The following is a 27,555-nucleotide window of genomic DNA, read 5'->3' as shown; positions in this document are numbered from 1 at the left end:
GAGAGCCCAGATGTCTGAGATGATGTTCCTCTGTTCGGCTGCAAAAAGAACTAAGTGTCGCCCCCACCTGTATCCCAAGTAGGGATATGATGATGGAGTTACTGTCAGGAGTGGTTGGCAGAGTGCGCCTTCTTCTAGAGCCTCTCAGTCCTAAGTTCTGCTGGCGGCAATGGGATTCATAGTTGCCTTGAGGTCTGGAAATCAGCCTTCAGTGGTACGTGGAGGCAAGCTACCAAAAGACTGATGGTCACTGTACATTGTCTACTTTGGGTGCTACTGGGACTTGCTTACACATGTTATGTCATAAATCCTGTGTGGTGGTAACTGGAATAGTAGTGTGAAGAATCCCGGATTGGCTGAACTTGCATCTTTGGGAGCTCTGAACAAAGGGCAAAAGGCACAATCCCTGGTTCAAGGACTACTGGAGCTAATATGTTTGTTATTCAAGCAAACCTGGCAGTGAAAGTCTTGCAAGCGCAAAGTATGGTCCAGTGGTACAGGATGAGTGAGGCCCTGGTTTGAAATTTTCAGGCCCTTCTGATCCATCACTTTAAATTCCTCTCAAGTATCCATGCAGAAACTAGGGGTTGGGTTGCTAAACTCACATGGGGATATTCTTGTTGATCTGGTAAGTGCTGCACAACTTTTGAATGTTCTGGGTATCCTTGGTTCCCAGGTGACACACCAGTTTCTCAACTGAGGAGAGTAGGGTGTCAAGTTTAAGGGCCAACACTTCATACCACTGAGTGAGAAAGTAGTGGAAGTACAGGATACACCTGAAGAGAAGGTTTCTGTCAAAGTCATAATAGTCAGGGAGTACATTTAGGGCACCTAATTTGTGGCTGCTTACTTTCCCGGTACTAAAACAGTATGAACAAATCACTACCCATTCTGGCATTTTCAGAGTGGGAAGAGAAGGATATAGGCAAGGACCAGCAATCTAAAAAGTCCAAGACGTTCACTGACTTTGATTGTAGTGTGCGATGCCCCTTTAATTTGAAGCTGTCATATCACTGGCAAACCACTAGGAGCAAATTCACAATTTCCGCGTTTTACTGCGCATGTGCAAACCCGGGAACTTGCTCCTTCAATTCACCACTAAAATCTGAGAGCGCTATTGAGCTCCTCTGTTATTTTGGGACAAATGTCAGGACTTGCACAACACCAGGTTATAGTCCAACAGTTTTATTTTAAATCACAAGCTTTCGGAGCTTACCTCCTTCGTCAGGTGACGAAGGAGGTAAGCTCCGAAAGCTTGTGATTTAAAATAAAACTGTTGGACTATAACCTGGTGTTGTGCAAGTCCTGACATTTGTCCACCCCAGTCCATCACTGGCATCTCCACATCATGGTTATTTTGGGAGTCATTTCCGGCCCAATAAAATAATAAATGCTTCCACTAGGTGGCAGAAGTAGATTAGAAGATCATCTCTTTGGTATATACTCCAAAACACTCTGACCTTGCAGCATTAAGAGTGAAGTGTGGCCTAACATGGGGGATGATTTTAAACCCCAAGAACGGGTGGGTTGGGGGCGGGTCGGAGTTGAAAATAGTTGTTTTTTTGGGTCGCATCCGCAAAATTTTCGGACTTTGCATTCCCAGTGGAAAGCCTGTACTTTTACGCGCCAACGTTAAACCTGGAAAAAAAGCCGGGTTGCAGTTGCGACCCAAAAAACTATTTTCAACTCCCACCCGCCCCCGACCCACCCGTTTTTGGGGTTTAAAATCATCCCTGTGGTGACACACACAGTTCACACATCCGGGCTCAAGGACTGCTTGTTGGACATGTTTAAAATCACACCATGGGTAATTTCCACAGTGTACCTTGGCTGTGTTTCAAGGGCTGATTCAAATACACACACACACAAAAAAAAATCTACACAAATAATTTTAAAAAAAGAAAACTTACACTACGTAACACACCAACAGCAAGCTTTCAAAACTCCTTGAAATGGAAGGTTCAGTGCAACAATTATTTGATGTTGGTATATTACTCTATTTTAATTTGAGCTGTAGTTGGAAGGTTAACTTCTAATGTAAATCACTATGTTTATACAACTGCTATTTATACAATGGCAACCTTGAATTGTACTTGGTGATCAAACAGGATATGGGTGTGCCATAAATGGACCTGTATGTATTGGTAACAATATTTAAAGCATTTTAATCCTCATTCCAGTTTTTATTCCATAGACCTATTACACTTCATATTTTGTACTGATGTGAGGCAACTTTGGCTTTGCATCCACCCAAATTATGAGGTATAATTCAGGTGTGAAGTTGATGAACTGGCAGTGATTTTCATTTAATATTGGAGGTCGTGAGAATAGAGGCAGGTAACCTACCACCGCTTCACAATAGCTGCAGTATAGCTGACTGAGAAATTTTTGAACGTTGTTTTTTACATATTTAATATCAGCAAAGCGCAAACTATTGGTTCTCTGTTAACATTAAAAATTGATTGACATTCAGGTGTCAGTGAATGGAACATATAGTTTTTTTTCAGCGAATTGAAATGAAAAATGTGGTGTAATGAGCTACCTATGTTTTTTTTCCCAAATTTTACTAAACCCGCTGCTGTGGACTGGCTATAATTATAAGAGCACCTAGTGTTCATCACAACTGCTGCAGGGCTACCTGTTGTAAGTATTAACTCTAAGATCGCTGCAATGCCAGCTCAGCACACTTTCATTAGATTGGTACAAAGGGCCACTTTTCTCCAATGCAAAACCTGCAATTGGGCATTAGTAACTAGCCATATGCAATATATAGTTCCGACGAAGGGTCATCGACCTGAAACATTAACTCGATGCTGCCTGACTTGCTGAGTATTTCCAGAATTTTCTGTTTTTATTTCAGATTTCCAGCATCCACAGTATTTTGCTTTTCAGGACTAGCCCAAGTCCTCGTGATTGCATGATTAGATTGCTCTGCCAACACCACTCTCTTTCTTATGAATAGGGTATTGTAAAGTGAGTTGACCTGATTTCAACAGCATCAAGAGGTGGTCTTTCTTTGCTTACTGGTGCTGTTTGAACAGGGACAAAATTGACATTTTCTAACCAGTAATAAAAACTTTGTAATGAAACAGCAATAAAATGCTATAATAAATTTGATGAAAACCATAAACAGATCATGAAACACAGCAGTACTCTAAACAAAATACTTAAAGCATTTCTACATCTTTCGCTCAGAAGTAAAAAAGGCAACATTAGTGTTTTACAATATATATTGTTACTTTCTAGTCAATCGATCATCATTTGGTAAACTTACAACTGTTATCTTACTTTTTTCTTCTTCAAATCTTCTCCCCATAACCTTCCGCTTTTTGTTCTAATTTTTCTCTCTTTCTTTTCTAAAGCTGGGAACTTATGCTATGGTACTGTTCGACAATCACCAGCAGCCCACTGATACCTTGCCCATATTGTCATTTTTCATGTGTGAGCCTAGACAGTGAGTGTCACCAGGCTATTTAATCCAAGGAAGTATCACAAGCAAGTTCAAAAGTAGCCTTCCCCAACATTCACACATAAGAGACAATGAAGCACCTCTCATTTATGATAGAATTCATCCTAAAGTTCATCAGAGTGGTAGTTTTCAACTTTCCCCTGCAAATATTAACATACTCCCAGGGATTCCCCATAGATAATGATATATAATGAGGCAAGTAACCAGCATTATATACTAGATGTACATCCTCTGCCTTTTTACCTTTTGGTTACGTTTGTATGGAAAATGTTTAAAATTGAGTTAGCATGTTTTTAACCATACTATCAAATGACAATAAGAGACCTTATGGCACATTTTTGGTTGCAAGTTTAAATTTGTCATCTTTCTCTAGGTTTTTTTAAAAAGCATTATTCAAACCGTTATACCAAACAGTTACTTAGAACTCAAGAGTTTTGTAAAACAGTGAAATCATAGCAGCAAAAACAAGTACAGGAAAGTCACAGCAGCCCATTTAAAATTGAAAGTACAAAGAAGTAGCATAATTGTGACAAGTAGCAAAACCCAATTATAGTACAACAGATAGAAAAGTGTGCTATGCATAATTATATGCTGGACCAAACAAGAACAGTACATCCCAGTGCTACACAAGGTCTTCAGCTTCAAAGCTCAAAATGCATTCCAGAAATGTTTACAAAACAATGGAAGGTTGTATCAGAAAGGGCACAAAAGCAGCAGAGCTGGTGAGGTTGCAAGCTAAATGTACAGTTAAAAAAGTAGTTCTGCAGTAACTAAAAGTGTTAGCAGCTGTGGTGAGGAGTTGCTGTGAATTACAGGAATATCCATTTAAGGGATTGGCCATGTAAAACCTGCTTAAGGGAGAACATTAGAAAAGCCAAAAATAAGAGGCCATTTGGCCCACCAAAGCTCATGCCTTTAAAATCTTAGCTCCCCAGGCTAGTATCAAACTGCATTCTCAACATCCTACAGACTCGACTACTCAGTCTAGCAGATAGTTCCAGACATTTACTGCCCCTCAAATGAAGTTCTTTCTGATATTAATATATAATTTATTTTCATTAGTTTATACTTATGGGCCAAGGTTTTCTACTTTGTGCTTGCCAGTGAATGATTTCCCACCATAAGCAAAAAATCCTGGCCGTGGTCTAAAATGCTACTAGCATACAGTGCTTTAAATTAATATTCCAGATTTACCTTACCTAAGACATTTAATATTTTATATATACTTTGAAAAAATCATGAAGGGTTTTGATTGGGTAAGTAGGGAGAAACTGTTTCCACTGGCAGGAGGGTCGGTACCAGCGGAAACAGATTTAAGGTAATTGGCAAAAGGACCAGAGGGGAGAGGAGAAGAATTTTTTTTTACGCAGCGAGTTGTTATGATCTGGAATGCACTGCCTGAAAGGGTAGTGGAAGCAGATTCAATAATAACTGTCAAGAGGGAATTGGGCCAATACTTGAAAAGAAAAAATTTGCAGGGCTATGGGGAAAGCGCAGGGGAGTGGGACTAAATGGATAGCTCTTTCAAAGAGCCGGTACAGGCACAATGGGCCGAATGGCCTCCTTCTGTGCTGTATGATTCTTTGACCTTTGACTGTCTTTTCAGTAGGCTGTGGAGATTGATTTTTTTTAAACCTTTCCACACAACTCATCCCCTTAACATTTTGAATCATTCTGGTTGCTTTTTTTCTGCACCTTCTCCAATTCTCACACACTCCTTTTGTACTATGGGAGCCAGAAGTGCACACAGTACTCCACGTGTGGTCTGACCAGTACATTGAACTGCATAATTGCAATTAACTTGTATGCCCTTATATATCCCAGCATTTTGCTAACTTTTTAAATTGCTTAGTACATTATCTAGACATTGACTGTGACGAGTCCATTATTCCTCCCCATCATACATCATTTCACCCAATGTGTAATACTTTGCATTTGTCAGTATTAAATTTAATTTTCATTCAGCTTGCCAAATTGCACAAATGACCCAAATTCCTACTGCAAGTTTTTAGATACATCCTCCATTTCTAATGCTCTCTCGATTTTAGCGTAATCTGCAAATTTAACAAATTTGTGTTTGTTTCAGTATCCAGGTCATTTCTGTAAAATGAGGAACAATAGAGGTCCAAGCATGACCTCCTGCAGGGGGACTCCACTGGAGATTTTCTCCAAGTCTGACAACATACTTCTCACTGGTACTTTATGTTTCCTATCCTTTAACTCATTTCATATCGAGTCTCCTATGTAGGGTTGGAGTGGGGGAACCCGGGAAAAGAGCACGTTTGCCATCAGTGTGACATGATCTTTTGTTCTGCACCAATCCAAGCATGAAGTATAATGCGTACGATTTCACAGAAATGTTCCCTGTAATTCTTCATTCAGCTTTGTACATCACAACCCAACTATTTAAAAAATTATGTACAATATGGGTTGGAAAGAAAATTGCTTAAAATTAAAAGTTAATAAGGTCCCTTTGGGCACATTAAAATGGCAGAAGTGAATGGATCATTTAATAACTATTCACAAGCAACATCTGGATTCTGCTTAATGAACTGTAAACATATGGTGACTGAATAAGTCAAATACAGTTTTTATTAAATAAGATTCCAAGATTTTTACCGGTGTTTTGCAGAGCGAATTCCATGATTCTGTCTGTTTTCCTCTGACGAATGAATGAGTGCTCTTACCTACAATATATAAAAGGGCTGCTTTTCCCCAAAATCAAGGCCACTAGTTTATGGGGACTAAGCCAAATTAAATTTTAATTTACTTAATGTTATTACATTGGATGCTGGGATTTTTACTGATTTGGGGATTACATACCATGATTCTACCCAATATCCACCAAAACAAGTGGCGTTGATAAGGGATCACCTACAACCATCTCATTATTAATGGAAGCACAAAGAGTAATCTACTGCTTAAAGCCTCTTCATACTCAAAATGTGCTCTAGAAATAGTATATAGGAGAGTTAATCCACAGATCAACACTGTAAATGGAATATAAACTCTACACTCCATCCAGATCCTCTTTGTACTCTTAAGAAAAGAAAAATTTTGACAGCCCCTAACCTGTTCACTAACTGAACATGGCTCTGTCACCAACTAATGAATGAGCAAACAGCAACAACATTAATACTGAGCTACAGTCGTTTGCTAATGCAAGTTTGTCAAACAAATTCGAAAGTAATGACACTTCTAACGACTCAGCACAAATATTATTATGATCTCTCTCTTCTGTACTGTTAAACACCATTGAAAATCTCCCCTGTGTGTTTTCAGTGTTTACAGAAAGAATGTGTTCAAGTGGATCAATCTCCTGCCATCAAGAAAGAATCATGTACTGTCCCATTCACTCAAGGTACTAACAATGTTTATCCAGATAGAACTTACAGGAAGTCAGCATAAATAGGGCATCATTGTTTCCTTCATTTAAAAAAGTTAAATTTGACCTTTTTATAACTTGATCTACACACTAGTGTGTGATTGTAGCTTTTATTCTCCTGTTTTTCCAGAACAATCAGAAGTTGGTAAGTAGCTAGCTGTTCCAAAAGCCGAAAGGGAAGACATCTGCTTTCTGTGAAAACATTGTCATTTATTACTCAGGAAGCAGTGCTTCCTTTCAGGCACTGGATGGTTTGCTCTTGACTGGTGACATCATTGCTGACAATCTCCAGAGTGCAGAAGTCACAAGATAATAATTAAGAAAAACATTTAACAAGGGTTACATCCCCTTTCCTTTTTTAATTTTTTGATCAGAGCATATTCTTTTACTTTGATAATTTAGGTTTTATAAAAAGATTTTTTTCTTCCTCGTTACTTTTTTCTCCCTTCCATTCATGAAGGTCATGACTCACACAGGGGTATGATTGCAATGGCGATGGTAGTATCAGTAGTGTTTATTCTACATATGTGTGCCTAAACAGGGAGTATTGATCGGCTAGTCAATAATAGTGAGCATCTCAGTTAAGCCTAGTCTTTTCTTACTCAACATCCACACATATGACTTTCTGGCAGAAGTCACTCCACAGTCATCAGTAGCAGAAATCCTGTCCGGTCTTTTCTCTCTCAAGTGTAAAATACAGGCCTGTTGAGATCAGCTAACTCAGCACAAATCAGAGATGGCTCAACTCTACACCAGAGAGTACATTTACCTAACGAGCTGTTGAGGGAACTCATGATTTTATCTATGAGTCTTTTTTTTAAAAATTGTTATTCAATGTTAATTTTTTGGCAATTTTTAGTGCTCATTAAGCCAAAGGGATGTTAGCACTTAGGAATAGAACACTTTCCCATTTCAGGCACCCAGTGTGAACATCAAACACCCCATGTTAGGCATTGAGTAGCTAGTTGCAGAGTAAAGCTCCCTCTACTTAATTCCAACAATGTACTTTAAGTCCCAACCTTGGAAAAGCACTCCTCACTACACCAGTACATTATTTCCCATTTCTTATAAGCAGCATCCTAATGGCAACTGTGTGACACTGTGAATTTACAGGTCATTTTCTGTTTTGGGGATATAGTCATTAAAAACTGAATTGAAACTGCCCAAATTCATATCACATAGGATTGTCTCAGACAACACATCAGTCCAAGCTGGATTCAACTCAGGTCCTAAAAGGTGAAGGGACAGAACCAGATCATTGTCTCCACTCTCCTGATGTATATCTTTTTTAAATGAGGGAATGTTCCTTATTTTGTAACTTACGTTTCTTCCCACCCTAGTCTTGTCAGAACACCTCCATCTGCAGCCAAGAGGACATGTGGGCAACCAGCTCCCAGACCTCTACCTAATCTGTTCTGCCACATTGGTTAGGAGCTTCATGACAATAATGATTCTGCCTCCAACTTTCCCTCCCTCCGTGAACCAAAGGCTATCCAATGAGATGGCACATATTGTATATGTTGAGGCTCTGATGAAAACAGGATAATGGGATAATTTTCTTGGGGAAGTGGGTAATTGTATTTTAATTCAAATTAGGGATCTTTTCCCGCTTTAACATTGTAGGGGGAGAAATTGGACACGTGCCCAAAACAGGCAGCAAAGCGATTCACAGCTTCTCTGATAACGAAGCAGCCCACAGCACTCTTATCACCAGACTTGGGCCGACAAGTGACAGGTAATATTCGCACTATTAAAGGACTAAGTAATGACCATCTCGAACAAGAGAAAACCCAGCCACCTCCGCTTAACCTTCGGTGACTTCACCATCGCTGAGTCCCCCACCATCAGCATCCTGGAGATCATCACTGACCAGAAGCTGAACTGGATCAGCCATGTCAACCTGTGGCTACAAGAGCAGAGGCTAAGTACTCTGCGATGAGTGGCTCATCTCCTAACCCCTTAAAGCCTCTTCATCATCGACAAGGTTCAGGAGTGTGATGGAATACTCAAGAAGCTCGACATCATCCAGGACAGAGCAGTTTGCTTGATTGGTGCCTCTGCCACTGAACAATGTTCACTACCTCCACCATCAGCACACTATGGCTGCAGTATGTGCAATCTACAGAATGCACTGTAGCAACTAACCATGGTTACTTCGATTGCACCTCCCTTATCTGTGACCTCTACCACCAAGATGAGCAAGAGCAACAATATTTAGGGAACACCATCACCTCCAAGTTCTCCTCTAAGTCACACGTCATCCGGACTTGGACACACATCGGTGTTCCTTCGTTGTCGCTGGATCAGAACCCTGGAATTCACCATCCTCACACCATGTGAGAGCACCTTCACCACAATGGTTCAAGAAGATGGCTCACCACTAGCTTCTCAGGGCAACTAGGGACGAGCAATAAATGCAGCCTCCCCTTTTCTGCCGTAGTGGAGATGAATATTTATTTTCTTTCTTTGTCTTTCCTTTCCCTTGCTTTTCTTTTATAAATAGAAGGATTGACACCTGGGGAAAGCAGCAAATTCAATCTTCCACAAACAGAAATGTGTTGCATTTCCTTTCAGAAATATTTATTCCTCAGCAAATATATCATTTATAGTAATATGTGGAAGATCTCTGGACTTCCCAGAACTGCAGTCCAAATGTGCAGTATCTCTCAACTTAGTCATGGAACTATTTTTATATAATAGAGACCTCTTCACAGCTTAATTCAGTTTCACAAAATGTAGACAGGTCCTGATACTATAAATTATTTAATAGCCAACTCTAACCGTATATCAAATTAATTTGATTAATAGCTTGTGCATTTTGGCATTCGGAAATCTCACAGTTCATTCCCAGTTGGAAATATTGTCAGTTTAGCATGTACGTAACAGATAATAGATCTGATAATGATTCTGACAGATCCTCTTCAGACTCTTTCAAAATTAATGCTGGTAGCATTATAGCAATTTATTTCTGAACATCTTGAAGGATACCCAATACTTGACACATCCTTAAAACAAACTTCTAAAACTACAACATGGGGTTAGAATTTCTCTGGTTGCTATGTCTATACAAATATGTTGATGAAGATTTTCTGTGTTTGGTACTTCCAGTGAAATGGTCAACATGCTCCTTTGGAAAGTAGCCACAGTTTCTGTAGAAATAGCAAACAGATGAAACCTTCATGAAAGCTTGATGATGTTGCTACATAGAGTGACCGGAATAATTCTCACCCACAAATAGGAGACAAATTACTAACCTGCATCAGTTCATTACAGTCAATCAGACTATCCTCCAGCATCTCTTGAGTCAGTCTTCCCATGGTACTGTAGAATTCATCTGCACTTTGGCAGCTTTCAATTCTTCTGTTAAAATAACATAGTGGCTCCTGTCATTATTATTACTGTAGAAAAGCTCTCTGATTATATTTCCATGGCAGATATTCACTTTGGCTCCACACGGACAATGCACTGCCAATCTCAGCTGGCCTGTCACAAATAGCATCAAATGGAAGCTTGCTGCCTTAGTGATGGGGACTGATGAAAAATCAGCAGGTCCCCTATCAGCAGACAGAGATTGGAACTTGCAGATGCTACAGAGGTTCATGCAGTCACCCACGCATGCCCTTAGTCAAAGAACGAGCTAGAGGGCTATGAAAGGAAGATGCGTTAACAAATAATAATAGCTTAGTAAAGCTATTCTTCAAAACTAAATATTTATGACAAATTCACAAGGAGTTGAGAATATTCCCGAACTTGATTAATCACTTTAATGATACATCATGTAGTAAAATACCTCAACTTCTGGCTTAGATCATCTTCTAGAAGGAGGAGGCTTAACCTTTTTTGTTGTAAATCATAAAAATAGGTCTCTACTGCATCAACTGGCCAGGAGTACTTAGAATATGAAAGAAGATGCACCTTGCAAATGGATCATTACACTCAGTTTATAGTTTGTTTTCAAAAACACTGCAGCTGTCACTTTTTTGGTTTGTACACTGCAAAGAATTATTTAATTAAACGATTTCCAATTATTGAGGAAAATACTTAATAAAATACATTGGGAAAAAATGATTGTGTACCAGTGCTAATGCTGATGCCAATAATATCTGAGTACGTCACAATACAAAAACTGTATTATTTGCTTCTGAAAGTTGGATCTTAGCTCTCACTCCAATCTAATTTCAATGGTCTTCCAATGTACTCTGTGCCCCCACCATTAAACTGCTGGGGAGCCAAGAAGAATGACCACATCTAGAACTAGCAATTCGGAGATATGATTCCTTCATAGTCATTGGAATTTAGTAATAAATCCGAGGGACAAGGGAATTCTACCTCTTCTTTTTCCCTCCACCCCACTTCTATTACTAATGACCTGACAAATCTTCATTCTGAGATGGTTTTTTACTATCACGTTGCTCATACTCTAATCTGTCACCATGTCATCATTGCACTGGCACATTAGAGATTGGAACCTATAGCCAGTGAGCAAAGTACTCCTGAAAATAAACTTTAAATATGTTTTTCAAGCCTTTTGATAAATATTTGCATGTTTCAATTAGCAATTGTCAAAGCTTAATGATAATTTTAATAAATGGAAATTTGTGGGGAAATGCAGCTTAAAAAAGAGAGATCAGATAGGAATGATCTTCCATTTAAAATTCATCCTTTTATATTCTCCAAGCTTCATGAAGATTGAATCTAGGTCACTGTAATGAGGAGTTGCTGCACTGTATAATCTCCCTCATGTACAATATTCTCCTTATCAGAAACATGAAATCTGTAGGAGAACTGTTTGTCAGCATTCCAGGTAATTAACTAATATTACAGACAAATTTTAATTAAACTTTTTGCTGAGACTGAAAGCCAGTGTAGAATTCATTTCTGGGATGTTATTGATATTGTTAATTTACCATTATAAACAATATTTCCTATAATTGCATGAGATTTTTAAGCAAAATATTTCATAAGTTTTTTTTTTATTCGTTCATGGGATGTGGGCATCGCTGGCGAGGCTGGCATTTATTGCCCATCCCTAATAAGTAACAGAGCTTTTCACAAAAAAATTTTTTGACTTTACTTTGATTCATATTAAACAAATAAAACTCACATAAATCATTAATTAGAGCAAAATATATTTCCAGTGTTGACAGAACTGAAGGGGAAATGAACAGGACCACCTCATCCTTGCAATTCTTTTGTCTTCAGTCCAAGCTCTAGAAATGAAACAGCTGCTACATACAAAAAGTCAACACACAGGTGCAGCAGGTAATCCAGAAGGCAAACAGAATACTGGCCTTTATTTCTAGGGGGATGGAGTATAAAAGCAGGGAAGTCATGCTACAACTGTACAGGGTGCTGGTGAGACCACACCTGGAGTACTGCGTACAGTTCTGGTGCCCTTATTTAAGGAAGGACGTACTTGCATTGGAGGCAGTTCAGAGAAGGTTCACTAGGTTGATTCCGGGTATGGAAGGGTTGTCTTATGAGGGAAGATTGAACAGGTTGGGTCTATACTCATTGGAGTTTAGAAGAATGAGAGGAGATCTTATTGAAACATACAAGATTCTGAGGGGACTTGATAGGGTAGATGCTAAGAGGATGTTATCCTTCATGGGGGAATCTAAAACTAGGGGGCATAGTCTCAGAATAAGAAATGAGGAGGAATTTCTTCTCCCAGAGGGTCGTGAATCTTTGGAATTCTTTACCCCAAAAGCTTTGGAGGCTGAGTCACTGAATACATTCAAGGCTGAGTTAGACAAATTTTTGATCAGCAAGGGAGTCAAAGGTTATGGGGAGAAGGCGGGAAAGTGGAGTTGAGGTAAAAATCAGATCAGCCATGATCTCATTGAATGGCGGAGCAGGCTCAAGGGGCCGAATGGCCTACTCCTATCTCTTATGGTCTTTTATGGTCTACATGACCTTGTCCTCACCAATCTACCTGTCGCAGATGCATCTTATTAGTCACCCCCCACACCAAAAAGTAGGATGGAATGCACTTCTCAAGTGCTACTGATTAAAAAAGCAACTCAATTCTGGGCACCGTACTTTAGGAAGGATGTGAAGGCCTTAGAGAGGGTGCAGAAAAGATTTACTAGAATGGTTCCAGGGATGAGGGACTTCAGATAGACTGGAGAAGCTGGGGTTGTTTCTCCTTAGAGCAGAGAAGGTTAAGAGGAGATTTGATAGAAGTGTTCAAAATCATTAAGGGTTTAGATAAAGTAAATAAAGAGAAACTGTTCCCATTGGCGGAAGGGTCGAGAACCAGAGGACACAGATTTAAGGCGATTGGCAATAGAACCACAGGTGACATGAAGAAAAACTTTTTTACGCAGCGAGTAGTTATGATCTGGAATGCGCTGCCTGAAAGGGTGGTGGAAGCAGATTCAATCATGGCTTTCAAAAAGGAATTGGATAAATACATTTGCAGGGCTATGGGGAAAGTGCGGGGGAAATGGGACTAACTGGGTTGCTCTTACAAAGAGCTGGAATGGGCTCGATGAGCCGAATGGCCTCCTCGTGTGCTGTAACCATTCTATGATTCTATAATATGTCCCGTCTCGCCACCTCCCCCCCCAAAAAAATATAAAAACCCACCACAAATTGATAGTTGGTGAATGTGGGATGATTTTATTCTGAGAGTGGCTAGATCACAATGACCTTTTTGTTGTTGTTTCAAGTCAGATTAAAGTAGAACAGAATTTATATTTGTCCTTGAATGTAATCATCCATTCCATCTTGTTTTAATTTTCTCAGACATGGGTTATTTCCTGGCACAGCATTTCATTTTTTACTGAATTCAAAAATGAGTGAACATGAGATAAAATACAGAATACCTTAGTCACCAGATATTTGAAACTGATTGGCGATGGGGAGAGGTCAGAGGGGAAAATGGATGTCTCCATGGTGGGGGGGGGGGGGGGAGGGGGGAAAATGGCAGAGAGGAAAATGGATGTTTCCACAAATCTTAAATTTAGTACCTCTACCCAGGCTGAAAATATAAAACAAAAAAAAATCACAGAATTGATTATAATCTACAACTTACTCTCCAAGTTTTGCCCAGATTGCCAGGGCTACTCGTAGGATCACCTCAGATCCTTCAAAGAACACAGAGTCCCAGATTCGTAGCACAGTGTGATTAGGAAGGCATGTAGCAAACAAAGTTAGGAACCACTGCATGGTGAAAACATTGGTCAGGGGAGGTTCGTAACTACCTGTCAAATAATAAAATAGCATGGTTTGAACAGAAAATCATAAGTTAAGGCAAAGTTTTATATTCTCCCATTAGGTAATGGGAGAATATTTGCTTAGCCAATATCACCTGAAAACTTTGATCAAATTTAAGGGATAGAAATATGGTGCAAACATTTGTTGATAGTCCAGAAATATCTCATTTGGTAATAAAAACTGTACATTTAATTTTGAAACATTAAGGAATCTAAATTTGTTTTACAGAAACACCTAATCAGTATCACTTGAAGTTATTTTTTAAAAATTACCATTAACATGAATTTTCTTTTGTTTATTCCCAATTTTTGTCTTTATTTTTTTTAAAAGTACATACTGAATGTTATTGAGTTCAAAAGATGAATATCACTAGAAAAACTCCCATTAATCAGGGTGTGTTTCAGCTTCCTCACATTGTTAGCTTAGTAACTGCTCCAAATCTGTCCTTCTGATAGTGTCGATACTCATTTAAACAAGAACACCCACACACAAACAAAAAGGCAGAAATAAACTAAACAGGGATGATAACATTAACAATTCTGTGTGATAAAATTTAAGAAACTTGTTCATTAAGAATGGTCAATCATTGAATAAATTATGAATTTACATTGTATGAAAAAGAAACACAATATAGTAGGTATATCAAATGTGCTTGTAGCATGCCATTTGCTGTTTCATGTAGATTTACAGTAAGATCATAAAGACATTTAATACCATTTGATTGTCATTTGAGAGTGCAATGGGGCACTGAAATGAAAAGAACAAAAAGACACTAAACAGTATACTTTCTTCCATTCATGAATTTTAGTGAAAAAGTAGAAGTGAGTATAAAGCAGTGTTCCCCATGTCATACTTATGTCCACCTTTTCACTAAAATGAGTGAACAGAGGAAAATACAGTCCTAGACCTCTTGTCAGAAAATGGTTAAAAATTGTTTACAGTGGTTAATATTTTTAACAGTTTGATTATAGAAAATAGCATAGAGAAGAGGAGTAACAGCAAAATTTAAACAAAAACTAGAAAATACAAAGAGAAACAATAATATAGTGGATCTGATTCATGATCTATTTTACAGATGGTGTAGGGCCTAACAGATGTAGACTTCATTGATCAAATGCAGAACTGGAGGATGCATAAAGTACCTCAGTGGAATGGTAAGGTTTCAGTCCTCCCATGTGTGAGCAAAAACTGCTGAAGTACAAGTAACAGTTATTAGCGAGCTATGAAGATTGGCTTTACAAGTGGAATAAATTATCTCTTGCAAATAGCACCCTGAGAAACAATATATGTGCAATTTTTAATTTAAAAAAACAAAATTAGCTTTAAAAAGGGGGTTAGCGCTACCATTTTCACTGGTGAGTCAGGGAGCTAGTAGGAATATTTGGATTTAATCACAAGAAAATATTTATTTTCAAAATTAGTTGACCACCATTTGAGAAGGCAGGCCATTAATACTGTTTTATTTCCATACAGCAGGCTTTGAGTGTTGTACTACACCCTCAAAGTACCTGAATGCAGCAGATTTATAGTACTAGGGGGAGAAGAACTGTTACAGATACAATATTAACATAATCATCTTTGATAACATAGATCTAAAAGATAGGAAATATCAAACATGTAATTTGAATTCTCTCTCAAAACGACGAAGAACACTGAAATTTGCAATGGTGAAGATACATGCAGTATTAAGATATTATTTTCTTAAGTATAAATGGGGCCAACAATCTGTCATTAAAATCTTGACTGTTAAGTATGAATAGTTGCTTCAGATAAACATCTGTGTTTATGTAGCAGGGGGAAGGCGTGTATTGGATGGGGAGAATTAATACTGTTAATATAGCAAAAGGTGTCCAAAATAATTTAGAACTGTCACTGGAAGTAGGCAGTGTAGCTTTCACCGGTGGCAATGAATTAATCAAATTCTATTATATTTACACACGATTCCAGGATTTTTATTCGTGTTTTGGGAATGGCATTTTGCAATTCCATAATTTTTTCCATTAAAATCGAATACCACTGGGCTTGGCCATGACATATTTGCTGAAGCTTTAATTATTGAAATAAAACGTAAGTCCCATTTATTAAAAGGAAAATAATAAAGGTGCAATATTGGTGCCTAAAATAAATGATCCCTCAATTAAAAGTAGAGCATCACCTAGAAATTCTATCAGTTCAATCAAAAGGAAGTGCAATAATGCCACACAATAAAAAGAGTGATATAGCACAGATAAACCTGATCATTAGTTTATTCACCTGCATTCTAACCTCTTTTTTTTTTATCATAAAGTATAACTTAGCTTATCAGTTGTGAAGTTCCCCAACACTGAGTTTGAAACATGACACATAGAAGGAACATCCAATGAACACTTCGGGCTCGATTTTCTGGTGCCCCAGCGGTGGCGGGGGGGATGTGAAAATTGGGGATTCCTGGGGCGGGTATGGAGCCCAGCTCCAACCCGCCCACCTCCGGGTTCCCCAATGAAACGCTTAAATGCGCACGTAGCCCCCGCATGCGGGACTCCCGCCAGCAATTAAAGCCGGCGGGATCCCACTTAAATCAATTAATTGGATACTTCAGGTCGTTAGGAGACCTGATTTGTAGGATATTTTAGGAGGGGTGGGATTTTCATCTAAACTGAGAGTTTCCCATACTAGGGGAAACACTCCCAGTTGAAATGGACGTGTTGCAGCCACCAGCCCGTGGCAGCTGCAAAGGTCCATTTGACAGGTGGTGGGGGGTGGAGGGGGGGGGGACCCTCACTCATTGCAGGAGGCCATTCTGTCAATTTGGACAAAGTTTGGCCTCCACCAACCTCCTCCTAACACTAAAATTCACCAACTTGCAACCTCAACCCCGGTGTGCAGACACATGTACCTACCTTGTCAACCCCCTCAAATGTACATCTTCCGGATGGGGGCCGCCGTAGCTGCAGTCACAACCTCCTCGGAGGATGAACAGCATCACCAGCCTCGCCAGCCACGCCGTCCACCTCTGACACGTGGAGCCCCACAACACAGTGCTGTGACACATCCACCTGCACAGCAGGAGGGAGGGCAACGGCAGAGAGAGATGCGTCGCAGAAGGCACTACCCTCGCCACAGGGTCTACAGACTGAGGCTCAGCTTCCTGGACCTCTCTGAGCAGCAGTGCACACAGAGGCTCAGACTCACTCGACATGTAGCCGTGGACATCTGCAGCCTCCTTCATGCCGAGCTGCTCCCGGCTGGCCCGAGCACCATCTTCTTACCTGTCACTGTCAATGTCACCACTGCCCTCAACAACTTCTCCTCTGCATCCTTCCAGGGTGCCACCGGGGACATCGCCGGCGTCTCTTAGTCGTCTGCACAAAAGAGCCCTGCAAATACACCTACACCCACTCTGCAGTGACACAATGGGTGGCATCAGTTGTGGGTCTTCATGGTGATCCTCAGGAAAGGGCATTATTGCACAAACCAGACAAGATTTGCAAAGACGTGGCAGTAGTGGTGATAACAATTTTTTATGATTTTTTGCAAAACAAATAAAAGTAAATCAAAAACATGACATCTTGTCTTACACCCTTGTGCATCCCCTTTGTGCTCACAAAACCTTTGTCTTATGTTTATGGGAACCCCTACATGGTGCTACCCCTGTGGCTTCAGCAGAAGTGGTGACAGGTTGCTCTTGTCCATGCCCTGACCAATGAGATGCTTTGTGCAGACGCCCTCTGGGTTTCGGTGCCCTCCCAAGACTGCTCCACCTGCACCTGTGCAGGGGCAGACTCGGCCACCTGGAGAGGGGGCAGCATTCCGGGTACTGGTTGAGAGGGGGCAACAGGTGAGACGTGGGAGCGCTTTGAGTGGCGTCCCCACTTCCATGTCCCCTTTCACCATCATCCCTCTCCTGGCCCAGGCCCACATCACTCCTTCCACCCTGCTGGACGACAGTTTGGAGGACTTGTGTGAAGCCTTGGAAGGCCAGTTGTAAGGTATCTGTCAGCCTGTTTAAGGTGGCAGAATGAGGCTCACCCTGAATCCAAACGGCCGTTGTCAGGGCCTGAATGGACTCATTGTTGAGCTGTGCTTGAAGCTCGATGGAGGCTAGCCTTTCCTCCATCGCAGACATTCCCGCACCTACCAGCGACACTATCTCAGAGATGCCTTCATGTCCCTGTGACAGTATTCCACTCATGCAGGAGTTGGACTCCTCCATCCTCTACGCGATTGTGGAGAGCGCGCGTGGCAACTGTTCCAGTACTCGGCAATGTGCTGCTTCCCCTCGATGACGCTCCTTTTCATGGCTGGCCCCCAGGGTTCAGCATCTGGGTCCAGCTGAGCAGAGCCTGGAGAAGAGTGCTCCCACTGACGCGGACTCTCCACGGCTGCCCCTGCCACCAGGGTCTGCTCGTGCTCACATGTGCGTGGTGACTCACCATGTGCAAGCCCAATTAAGTGAGGACGGGGACCCACCGAGGTGTGTGTATCTGCGCTGGTGGATGGCTGGCTGAGATGTGACGATGCCCCCTCAGAGGCTGGCAGGTCTTCTGAGGAATCACCCTCCGCCGTCACGACACTCGCAGATGGCCCTACAAGACAACAGAAAGCAACATTAAGAATGTGGACAGATGTTGAGATGCTGCAGAGATCAAGTGATGCTAAGATCATTCGCTATCATGAGTGCTGAGTGTTAGATTTCTGTCACCAGCCGCTTGTGTGCTCCCAGTCTCGGTGTCCGCCACGGACAGGCACTCCAGCATCCGGCTTATTTCGAGTGCCTGCTGCTCCGCATCTGTTAACACCACCTGGTGTGGCGGGCTCCCTCCGGTCCTTGCCCTCTCCCGGGCATTCTGGCATCTCCTCTCCTATCAAGGCAAAACACAGAGGCGTGATTGAGTGATGGTTGCATGGTGATCCGCTGCATGCATTGGTGTGGGTGGGAGTGAGTGTGAGGGAGATGCATGTGAGGGTGCGTTTGAGACATAGCCATGAGATTGTATGAGGATTGGATTGCGTGGTAGTGTTCGAATGGGAACTGGGGTGGTGAGTAAGTGCAGGCAAGGTGAGGATGATGGTTGAGTGGATGTGAGGAGTGATGCGAGAGCATTGTGGTGGCAGTGCAGAAGGAGTTGTGTGGTGGTGGAGGTGATGTGAAAGACGGAGTGTGGGAGCACGCGTAAGTATACTCACTTTGGCTGACCCGGTTAGGTCATTAAATCGCTTTCTGCATTGGACCCAGGTTCTGGACACATTGCCGCTGCTGCTCACCTCCATGGCCACCTCCAGCCAGGCCTTCTTGGTGGCAGATAGAGGACACCTCCTCCCATCCGATGGAAAAAAAATTTCCTTCCTCCTCCTCACCCCATCGAGCAGCACCTGGAGTGAGGAGTCAGAGAAACTTGGAGCAGCCTTGCCTCTGGCCTGCTCCATGATCCTAAATTGGTTCTTTGCTGCAGGAGGAGCATTGGAGGACTGCCCCTTTAAATAGGGCTCCTCTTGCTGACAGCCTGTGATGCGGGTGCGCAGTGCGCCCGCTGCGCAGGTCTAGAACGGGAAACCCAGAAGCCATGGTAAGTGCCTTCAATTAGGCTGCGATCGCGTGCGGAGCACCCCGAATTCACTGGGCGCGTTACGCACGCGCCCAGTCGACCCCCCGCTGCCAACCCGCCTCCCTCCTAATATCGGGCCCTTCAAGTTCAAAATAAGAGTGCAGAGGAAAGGCGGAATGCAGTAGGTTAGGACACTGCTCTTTCACCTCTGCACCTTCAGTTTGATTGCAGCCCTAGCAGATGGGATGAAGGTCTCCTTCTTTGATCCACAAGATCCTTGGTGAAGTGAATTTGAGAAGTTTTGGCCTAGTTCTCAATAAATGCAGATCCAAAGTACAGCACTAACCATAATTTGGCAAAAACTGGTAATCTCAAATCTTTCATAACAATGCCCAGCCTGGAAAATGGAAAAATTAAATACAAGTGCACAGTAGATGATGCTCTTTTGTGTTGAGGTTCAAGATATGCTACTGGAGCTGAGTAGAGTGAGTCTTACTCTATATCAGTACATCCCATGCCTGATTTGGGGGTACCCAAAATATATCCCTTTCCCAACATTAAAATCCTTCATCAAAAACATGAATATTGAAAACAAGAAGTGGAGGGAAAAAACTCACCCAGAAAGTGAAACATATAGCACCTTTAATGTAATAAAACATCCCAAGGCACATCACAGGAGCGAATATCAAACAAAATTTGATACCGAGCCACAAAAGGAGACATTAGGACAGTTGACCAAAGAGGGAGGTTTTAAGGAGTGTCTTAAAGGAGTACGGAGAGATGGAGATAGAGGCGGAGAGTTTTAGGGAGGGCATTCTAGAGCTTGGAGCCTAGGAAGCTTAAGGCATGGCCATCAATGGTGGAGCGATTAAAATTGCAAGAGCCAGTGTAGGTCAGCGAGTACAGAGGTGATGGGTGAACGGGACTTGGTGCGAGTTAGGATACAGGCAGCAGAGTTTTGGATGAGCTCAAGTTTACGGAGGGTGGAAGATGGGAGGCCGGCCAGGAAAGCATTGGAATAGTCAAGTCTAGGGGTAACAAAGGCATGGATGAAGGTTTCAGCAGCAGATGAGCCGAGGCAGGGGCAGAGATGGGCAATGTTATGGAGGTGGAAGTCGGCAGTCTTGGTGATGGAGCAGATATATGGTCGGAAGCTCATCCAAGGGTCAAATAGGATGCCAAGATCGCGAACGGCCTGGTTCAGCTTGAGACAGTGGCCAAGGAGAGGGATGGAGTCGGCGGCTAGGGAATGGAGTTTGTGGCAGGGAGCAAAGATAATGGCTTCGGTCCCAATATGTAGTTAGAGGAAATTTTTGCTCATCCACTCGGACAAGCAATGTGACAAATCAGAGACAGTGGAGGGGTCAAGGGAGGTGGTGGTGAGGTAGAGCTTGGTGTCGTCAGCGTACATATGGAAACTGCTTACATTAAAACTCAAAGGAAATTACCTGCACTTTCCTTGTTGGCCGCTTTTTGGAGATCATCAAGGTACTGAGAAAGCTCAGGTAGCTTTATCCGCAGAAGATCTCGAAAGACAGCCATATCCACTGATAATGCACGTAGGTTATTGGCAAAATAACTCTCAGGGAGCACTTTGTCAATCAAGTAAATCATTACCTATATATTAAAAAAATACAAAAGAAAGCAGAACAACATGTATTAATCTATGAAGTTCACATAACATACCAAATTTAGCCATCTTATGTAAAATTCATCATATATTGCAAGCACAATGAACAATTAGAGAATGAATGGACTGGAATATAACTAAAAGAGCATATCATCATGTTTCTGCAATACTGTGGTTAAGTTCAGTGCATTATATGGTTGTATGTGTAAAATCCCGGGTACGGTAGCATAGTGGTTATGTTACTGGGCTAGTAATCCAGAGGCCTGGACTAAAATCCAGAGTCATGAGTTCAAATCCCGCCACGGCAGCTGGCGAATTTAAGTTCAATTAATTAAATAAATATCTGGAATTAAAATACTAGTATCAGTAATGATGGCCATGAAACTACCGGATTGTCGTAAAAACCCATCTGGTTCACTAATGTCCTTTAGGGAAGGAAGCCTGCCGCCCTTACCCGGTCTGGCCTATATGTGACTCCAGACCCACAGCAATGTGGTTGATTCTTAATTGCCCTCTAAAATGGCCTAGCAAGCCACTCAGTTGTAAAATCTTGCTACGAAAAGTCATAATAAGAATAAAACCGGACGGACCACCCGGCATCGGACCACTAGGCACCGGACACGACAACGGCAAAACACCAAGTCCAGTCGACCCTGCAAGGTCCTCCTTACTAACATCTGGGGACTTGTGCCAAAATTGGGAGAGCTGTCCCACAGACTAGTCAAGCAACAGCCTGACATAGCCATACTCACAGAATCATATCTTTCAGACTCTTCCATCACCATCCCTGGGTATGTCCTGTCCCACCGGCAGGACAGACCCACCAGAGGTGGCGGTACAGTGATATACAGTCAGGAGGGAGTGGCCCTGGGAGTCCTCAACATTGACTCTGGACCCCATGAAATCTCATGGCATCAGGTCAAACATGGGCAAGGAAACCTCCTGCTGATTACCACCTACCGTCCTCCCTCAGCTGATGAATCAGTCCTCCTCCATGTTGAACACCACTTGGAGGAAGCACTGAGGGTATCAAGGGTACAGAATGTATTCTGGGTGGGGGACTTCAATGTCCATCACCAAGAGTGGCTCGGTAGCACCACTACTGACCGAGCTGGCCGAGTCCTGAAGGACATAACTGCTAGACTGGGCCTGCGGCAGGTGGTGAGCGAACCAACACGAGGGAAAAACTTACTTGACCTCGTCCTCACCAATCTACCTGTCGCAAATGCATCTGTCCATGACAGTATTGGTAGGAGTGACCACCGCACAGTCCTCGTGGAGATGAAATCCCGTCTTCGCACTGAGGACACCATCCAACGTGTTGTGTGGCACTACCACCGTGCTAAATGGGATAGATTCAGAACAGATCTAGCAGCTCAAAACTGGGCATCCATGAGGCGCTGTGGGCCATCAGCAGCAGCACAATTGTATTCCAGCACAATCTGTAACCTCATGGCCCAGCATATTCCTCACTCTACCATTGCCAACAAGCCAGGGGATCAACCCTGGTTCAATGAGGAGTGTAGAAGAGCATGCCAGGAGCAGCACCAGGCGTACCGAAAAATGAGGTGCCAACCTGGTGAAGCTACAACTCAGGACTACATGCATGCTAAACAGCGGAAGCAACATGCTATAGACAGAGCTAAGCGATTCCACAACCAACGGATCAGATCAAAGCTCTGCAGTCCTGCCACATCCAGCCGTGAATGGTGGTGGACAATTAAACAACTAACGGGAGGAGGAGGCTCTGCAAACATCCCCATTCTCAATGATGGCGGAGTCCAGCACGTGAGTGCAAAAGACAAGGCTGAAGTGTTTGCAACCATCTTCAGCCAGAAGTGCCGAGTGGATAATCCATCTCAGCCTCCTCCCGATATCCCCACCATCACGGAAGCCAGTCTTCGGCCAATTCGATTCACTCCACGTGATATCAAGAAATGGCTGAGTGCACTGGATACAGCAAAGGTTATGGGCCCCGACAACATCCCAGCTGTAGTGCTGAAGACTTGTGCTCCAGAACTAGCTGCGCCTCTAGCCAAGCTGTTCCAGTACAGCTACAACACTGGCATCCACCCGACAATGTGGAAAATTGCCCAGGTATGTCCTGTCCACAAAAAGCAGGACAAATCCAATCCGGCCAATTACCGCCCCATCAGTCTACTCTCAATCATCAGCAAAGTGATGGAAGGTGTCGTCGACAGTGCTATCAAGCGGCACTTACTCACCAATAACCTGCTCACCGATGCTCAGTTTGGGTTCCGCCAGGACCACTCGGCTCCAGACCTCATTACAGCCTTGGTCCAAACATGGACAAAAGAGCTGAATTCCAGAGGTGAGGTGAGAGTGACTGCCCTTGACATCAAGGCAGCATTTGACCGAGTGTGGCACCAAGGAGCCCTAGTAAAATTGAAGTCAATGGGAATCAGGGGGAAAACTCTCCAGTGGCTGGAGTCATACCTAGCACAAAGGAAGATGGTAGTGGTTGTTGGAGGCCAATCATCTCAGCCCCAGGGCATTGCTGCAGGAGTTCCTCAGGGCAGTGTCCTAGGCCCAACCATCTTCAGCTGCTTCATCAATGACCTTCCCTCCATCATAAGGTCAGAAATGGGGATGTTCGCTGATGACTGCACAATGTTCAGTTCCATTCGCAACCCCTCAGATAATGAAGCAGTCCGAGCCTGCATGCAGCAAGACCTGGACAACATCCAGGCTTGGGCTCATAAGTGGCAAGTAACATTCACGCCAGATAAGTGCCAGGCAATGACCATCTCCAACAAGAGAGAGTCTAACCACCTCCCCTTGACATTCAACGGCATTACCATCGCCGAATCCCCCACCATCAACATCCTGGGAGTCACCATTGACCAGAAACTTAACTGGACCAGCCATATAAATACTGTGGCTACGAGAGCAGGTCAGAGGCTGGGTATTCTGCGGCGAGTGACTCACCTCCTGACTCCCCAAAGCCTTTCCACCATCTACAAGGCACAAGTCAGGAGTGTGATGGAATACTCTCCACTTGCCTGGATGAGTGCAGCTCCAACAACACTCAAGAAGCTCGACACCATCCAAGATAAAGCAGCCCGCTTGATTGGCACCCCATCCACCACCCTAAATATTCACTCCCTTCACCACCGGCGCACTGTGGCTGCAGTGTGCACCATCCACAGGATGCACTGTAGCAACTCGCCAAGGCTTCTTCGACAGCACCTCCCAAACCCGCGACCTCTACTATCTAGAAGGACAAGGGCAGCAGGCGCATGGGAACAACACCACCTGCACGTTCCCCTCCAATTCACACACCATCCCGACTTGGAAATATATCGCCGTTCCTTCATTGTCGCTGGGTCAAAATCCTGGAACTCCCTTCCTAACAGCACTGTGGGAGAACCGTCACCACACGGACTGCAGCGGTTCAAGAAGGCGGCTCACCACCACCTTCTCGAGGGCAATTAGGGATGGGCAATAAATGCCGGCCTTGCCAGCGACGCCCACATCCCGTGAACGAATAAAAAAAATTAAAAAAAATCCCACTTCTGAATCCCATACCACCATTGTGAAGTAAAGCAGCAAATCAACACCCACAATTTTATTAATAAAAACTGAAATTCCTAGAAGACAAATACATGATTCAGTTTAGGTTGCTGTATTTATAATGAAATATCAATAAATTTCCCAAAAAAAGGTCATAGAAAAAGGAGAGAAAAGAGATAAAAAAAAAGAGAAAACAGATAAAAGAAGAAAGTAGAAAAAAAAGAAAAAAGGATAAGATGATAAAAAGAGAGAAGGCAAAAGAAAGAAGCAGAAAAATGTATTAGTGCCATGTTCATGCCGCACTGAAAGATAAAATATTGGTTCCATTTTCACAGCAATCCAAATGACTCATGTTTTTACTGTTTACTTGCACTATGTGAAGTTGGGGAAGGCTTAGTTCTATGCACGGAACTCAACCGCTTGCATGTTCTCTGGCCAATAGTGGTGTTTTTTTAATGAGAATATACTAAGCTGTCAGCCTCGTCTCGGTGGTAGCACTGTCGCTTCCAAGTCAGAAGATCGGGGGCTCAAGCCCCACTCTGGAGTCTTGAGCAAGTAGTATAGGCTGACACTTCAGTGTGGTACTGAAGGAGTGCTGCACTCTCGGAGGTGCCGCACTCTCGGAGGTGCCATCTTTCAGGTGAGATGTTAAACTGAGACATGTTAAATGTCTGCCCTCTCAGGTGGACATAAACCATCCCAGGATACTATTTGAAGAAGAGCAGAGCAGTTCTCAGAGTGTCCTGGCCAATATTTATCCCTCAACCAACATCACTAAAATTAGTCTCATTGCTGTTTGTGGGACCTTGTACGTAAATTGGCTGCCGTGTTTCTCTACAATTTAACAATGACTACACTTCAAAAAAAAATTACTTCATTGGCTGTGAAGCACTTTGGGGTGTTCTGAGGTCATTAAAGGCAGCACATAAATACAAGTTTGTTTCTTTCTTTAGTTTTCAATAATTAAAGTGTGAATGGTGGTACGGCAGACTACTGAGATCTGTTTAACTTTAAAAGCTGAACTTTTTTGGTGGGGCTTCATATGACCTGCTTTTGATCTATAGACCATGTGTATGTTTCCTGGTTGGGACTAAATCTTCCAGGAGGTTACCAGGGGATATGACTCAGTCACTTATAACTAAGAATATCAGTGAAAAGTAGGAGTTGTACTAGGACTGCAAACTTATATTAAACCCTTCAAGCCTTAACTTATGATCCTGGTGATAAATGCAGCTTCCCACTTTTAACCAGGGAATGTTTTTAGTGTGACGTGATACCTAACTTATGACTGAAAATCTCACAAAGGATTTCTCAAATCTGACAGCTCTATCTACCACTCAGTGTGGCACTGAGCTGTACATAGCAGGAAGATGCCAGGTTTAATCTCTGGTCTGTGCTGAGTTAGCTGATCTCAGCAGGCACAGCAGTAGGCATGCCAATCTCAGACTGAGGTGCCAGTAAGAACCCTACAGAGAAAAATGTTGGGGGTTGAGAAGAATATCAGCCACGGTTCCAGTACTATCCAATCACCCGTGGAGTATGAGTATGCAAACACTGATGTATGTACAATGTGCCCTGGAGAAAAAAACATGGTTCTGTTCAGAACCCTATCATGCTTCAGTGTCGTAACACTGATTTATCTGACTAAGTAGATCTCAGCGGCAATTCGATTCAATTGTTGATCGATGCAAATAGGATGTGATAAAGCACTATATAATTGCAAATCCTTTCTTGTTTATTTAAGTGCATCAGCAACTTGTTCTGCATCACTGCACTTACCTTCAGTGCATCTCCTTCATTTCCTTCCATCACTTCCAATATAAGTGCAGCAAGTACATTGAAACCTTGGCAGTACCCGACAAATTTGTTCCAGCGAGCGTATGCAAGAAGGACTCGCTTCAGCACCACACGATCCTGCTCAGCCTCCTGCCCACAGTAAGAACTGCAACCTGTTCTGTGAAGATCCTTGAAACAAACAATTAGAGGTATATGTGAACCTTTATCTACGTTCTAGGCCATCGCCTTGAGGGGTTTAGCACAGTGATCATTTTATTAGCCTCAATGTTTTCTCTATACAATAGTGTTAATAAATCTGTAAATGCTTTGTTAGTAAATTCATTTTATAGATTTATTAAAAATACGCAGAGGAAAACAGCAGGGCTGACATTTATAGATTTTCAATTTCTACCATTGTATATATCAATAAAATTGGCCAGAAGTGTATATATATTAATATATCTTCCTCAAAATATTAAAGAAACACAGAGCAATTTTCAAGTAGCACCTGCCCATTTTACATCGTTAAATTGTGCACTAAGACCCTGAAAATCAGGTTACAGTCTCTCCAGCCCATTCCCTACTGGAAGTGCGCCCAATACCCAAGACTGCAGCATCTTAGCTACTGCCAGGGCAGTCTGGCCCAGCTGCTTTTTGGCACAAGGATGGGTATTGGTCGAGGAGTTGGTGGGGGATCAGGAATGCTGTCATCCTGAGAGGACAACAGTCGCCTCTCCCACTGTGCCACTCGCTACTCGCACAGGGCTGCACCTCACAATCATGTGGGAGAGCAGGCAGCACGAGGACTGTAACAGCACAGAAGCCTCTATCCATGCACACTGTGGAAGCCTCTGGAGATGTCTCGTGGCAGCACTGTTGCCTCCAAGTCAGAAGGTCGGGGGTTCAAGCCCCACTCCAGAGACTTGAGCACATAATCTAGGCTGATAGTTCAGTGAAGTAATGAGGGAGTGCTGCATTATTGGAGTTGCTGTCTTTTGGATGAGATGTTAAACCA

General features: G+C 42.6%; 1 protein-coding gene across 2 annotated transcripts in view; it reads right to left on the bottom strand.

Annotated features, from left to right (window-relative positions):
* Positions 1–27,555, bottom strand: part of tbc1d30 (TBC1 domain family, member 30) — an 84,943-nt gene that overhangs the window by 19,527 nt on the left and 37,861 nt on the right. For both annotated transcript variants that reach the window (XM_067999473.1, XM_067999474.1), the window contains exons 6-9: positions 26,544–26,729; positions 21,049–21,217; positions 13,894–14,062; positions 10,109–10,214 (exon numbers count right to left, since the gene is read on the bottom strand). In XM_067999473.1, coding sequence (XP_067855574.1) covers positions 10,109–10,214; positions 13,894–14,062; positions 21,049–21,217; positions 26,544–26,729 — 630 coding nt within the window. The remainder of the gene's footprint in view (positions 1–10,108; positions 10,215–13,893; positions 14,063–21,048; positions 21,218–26,543; positions 26,730–27,555) is intronic.

This window comes from Heptranchias perlo, chromosome 18, assembly GCF_035084215.1.
Source record: "Heptranchias perlo isolate sHepPer1 chromosome 18, sHepPer1.hap1, whole genome shotgun sequence".
In the NCBI taxonomy this organism is placed as follows: Eukaryota; Metazoa; Chordata; class Chondrichthyes; order Hexanchiformes; family Hexanchidae; genus Heptranchias; species Heptranchias perlo.
Note: the sequence above shows the minus strand (reverse complement) of the source record. Positions and strands in the feature narration are given on the sequence as shown.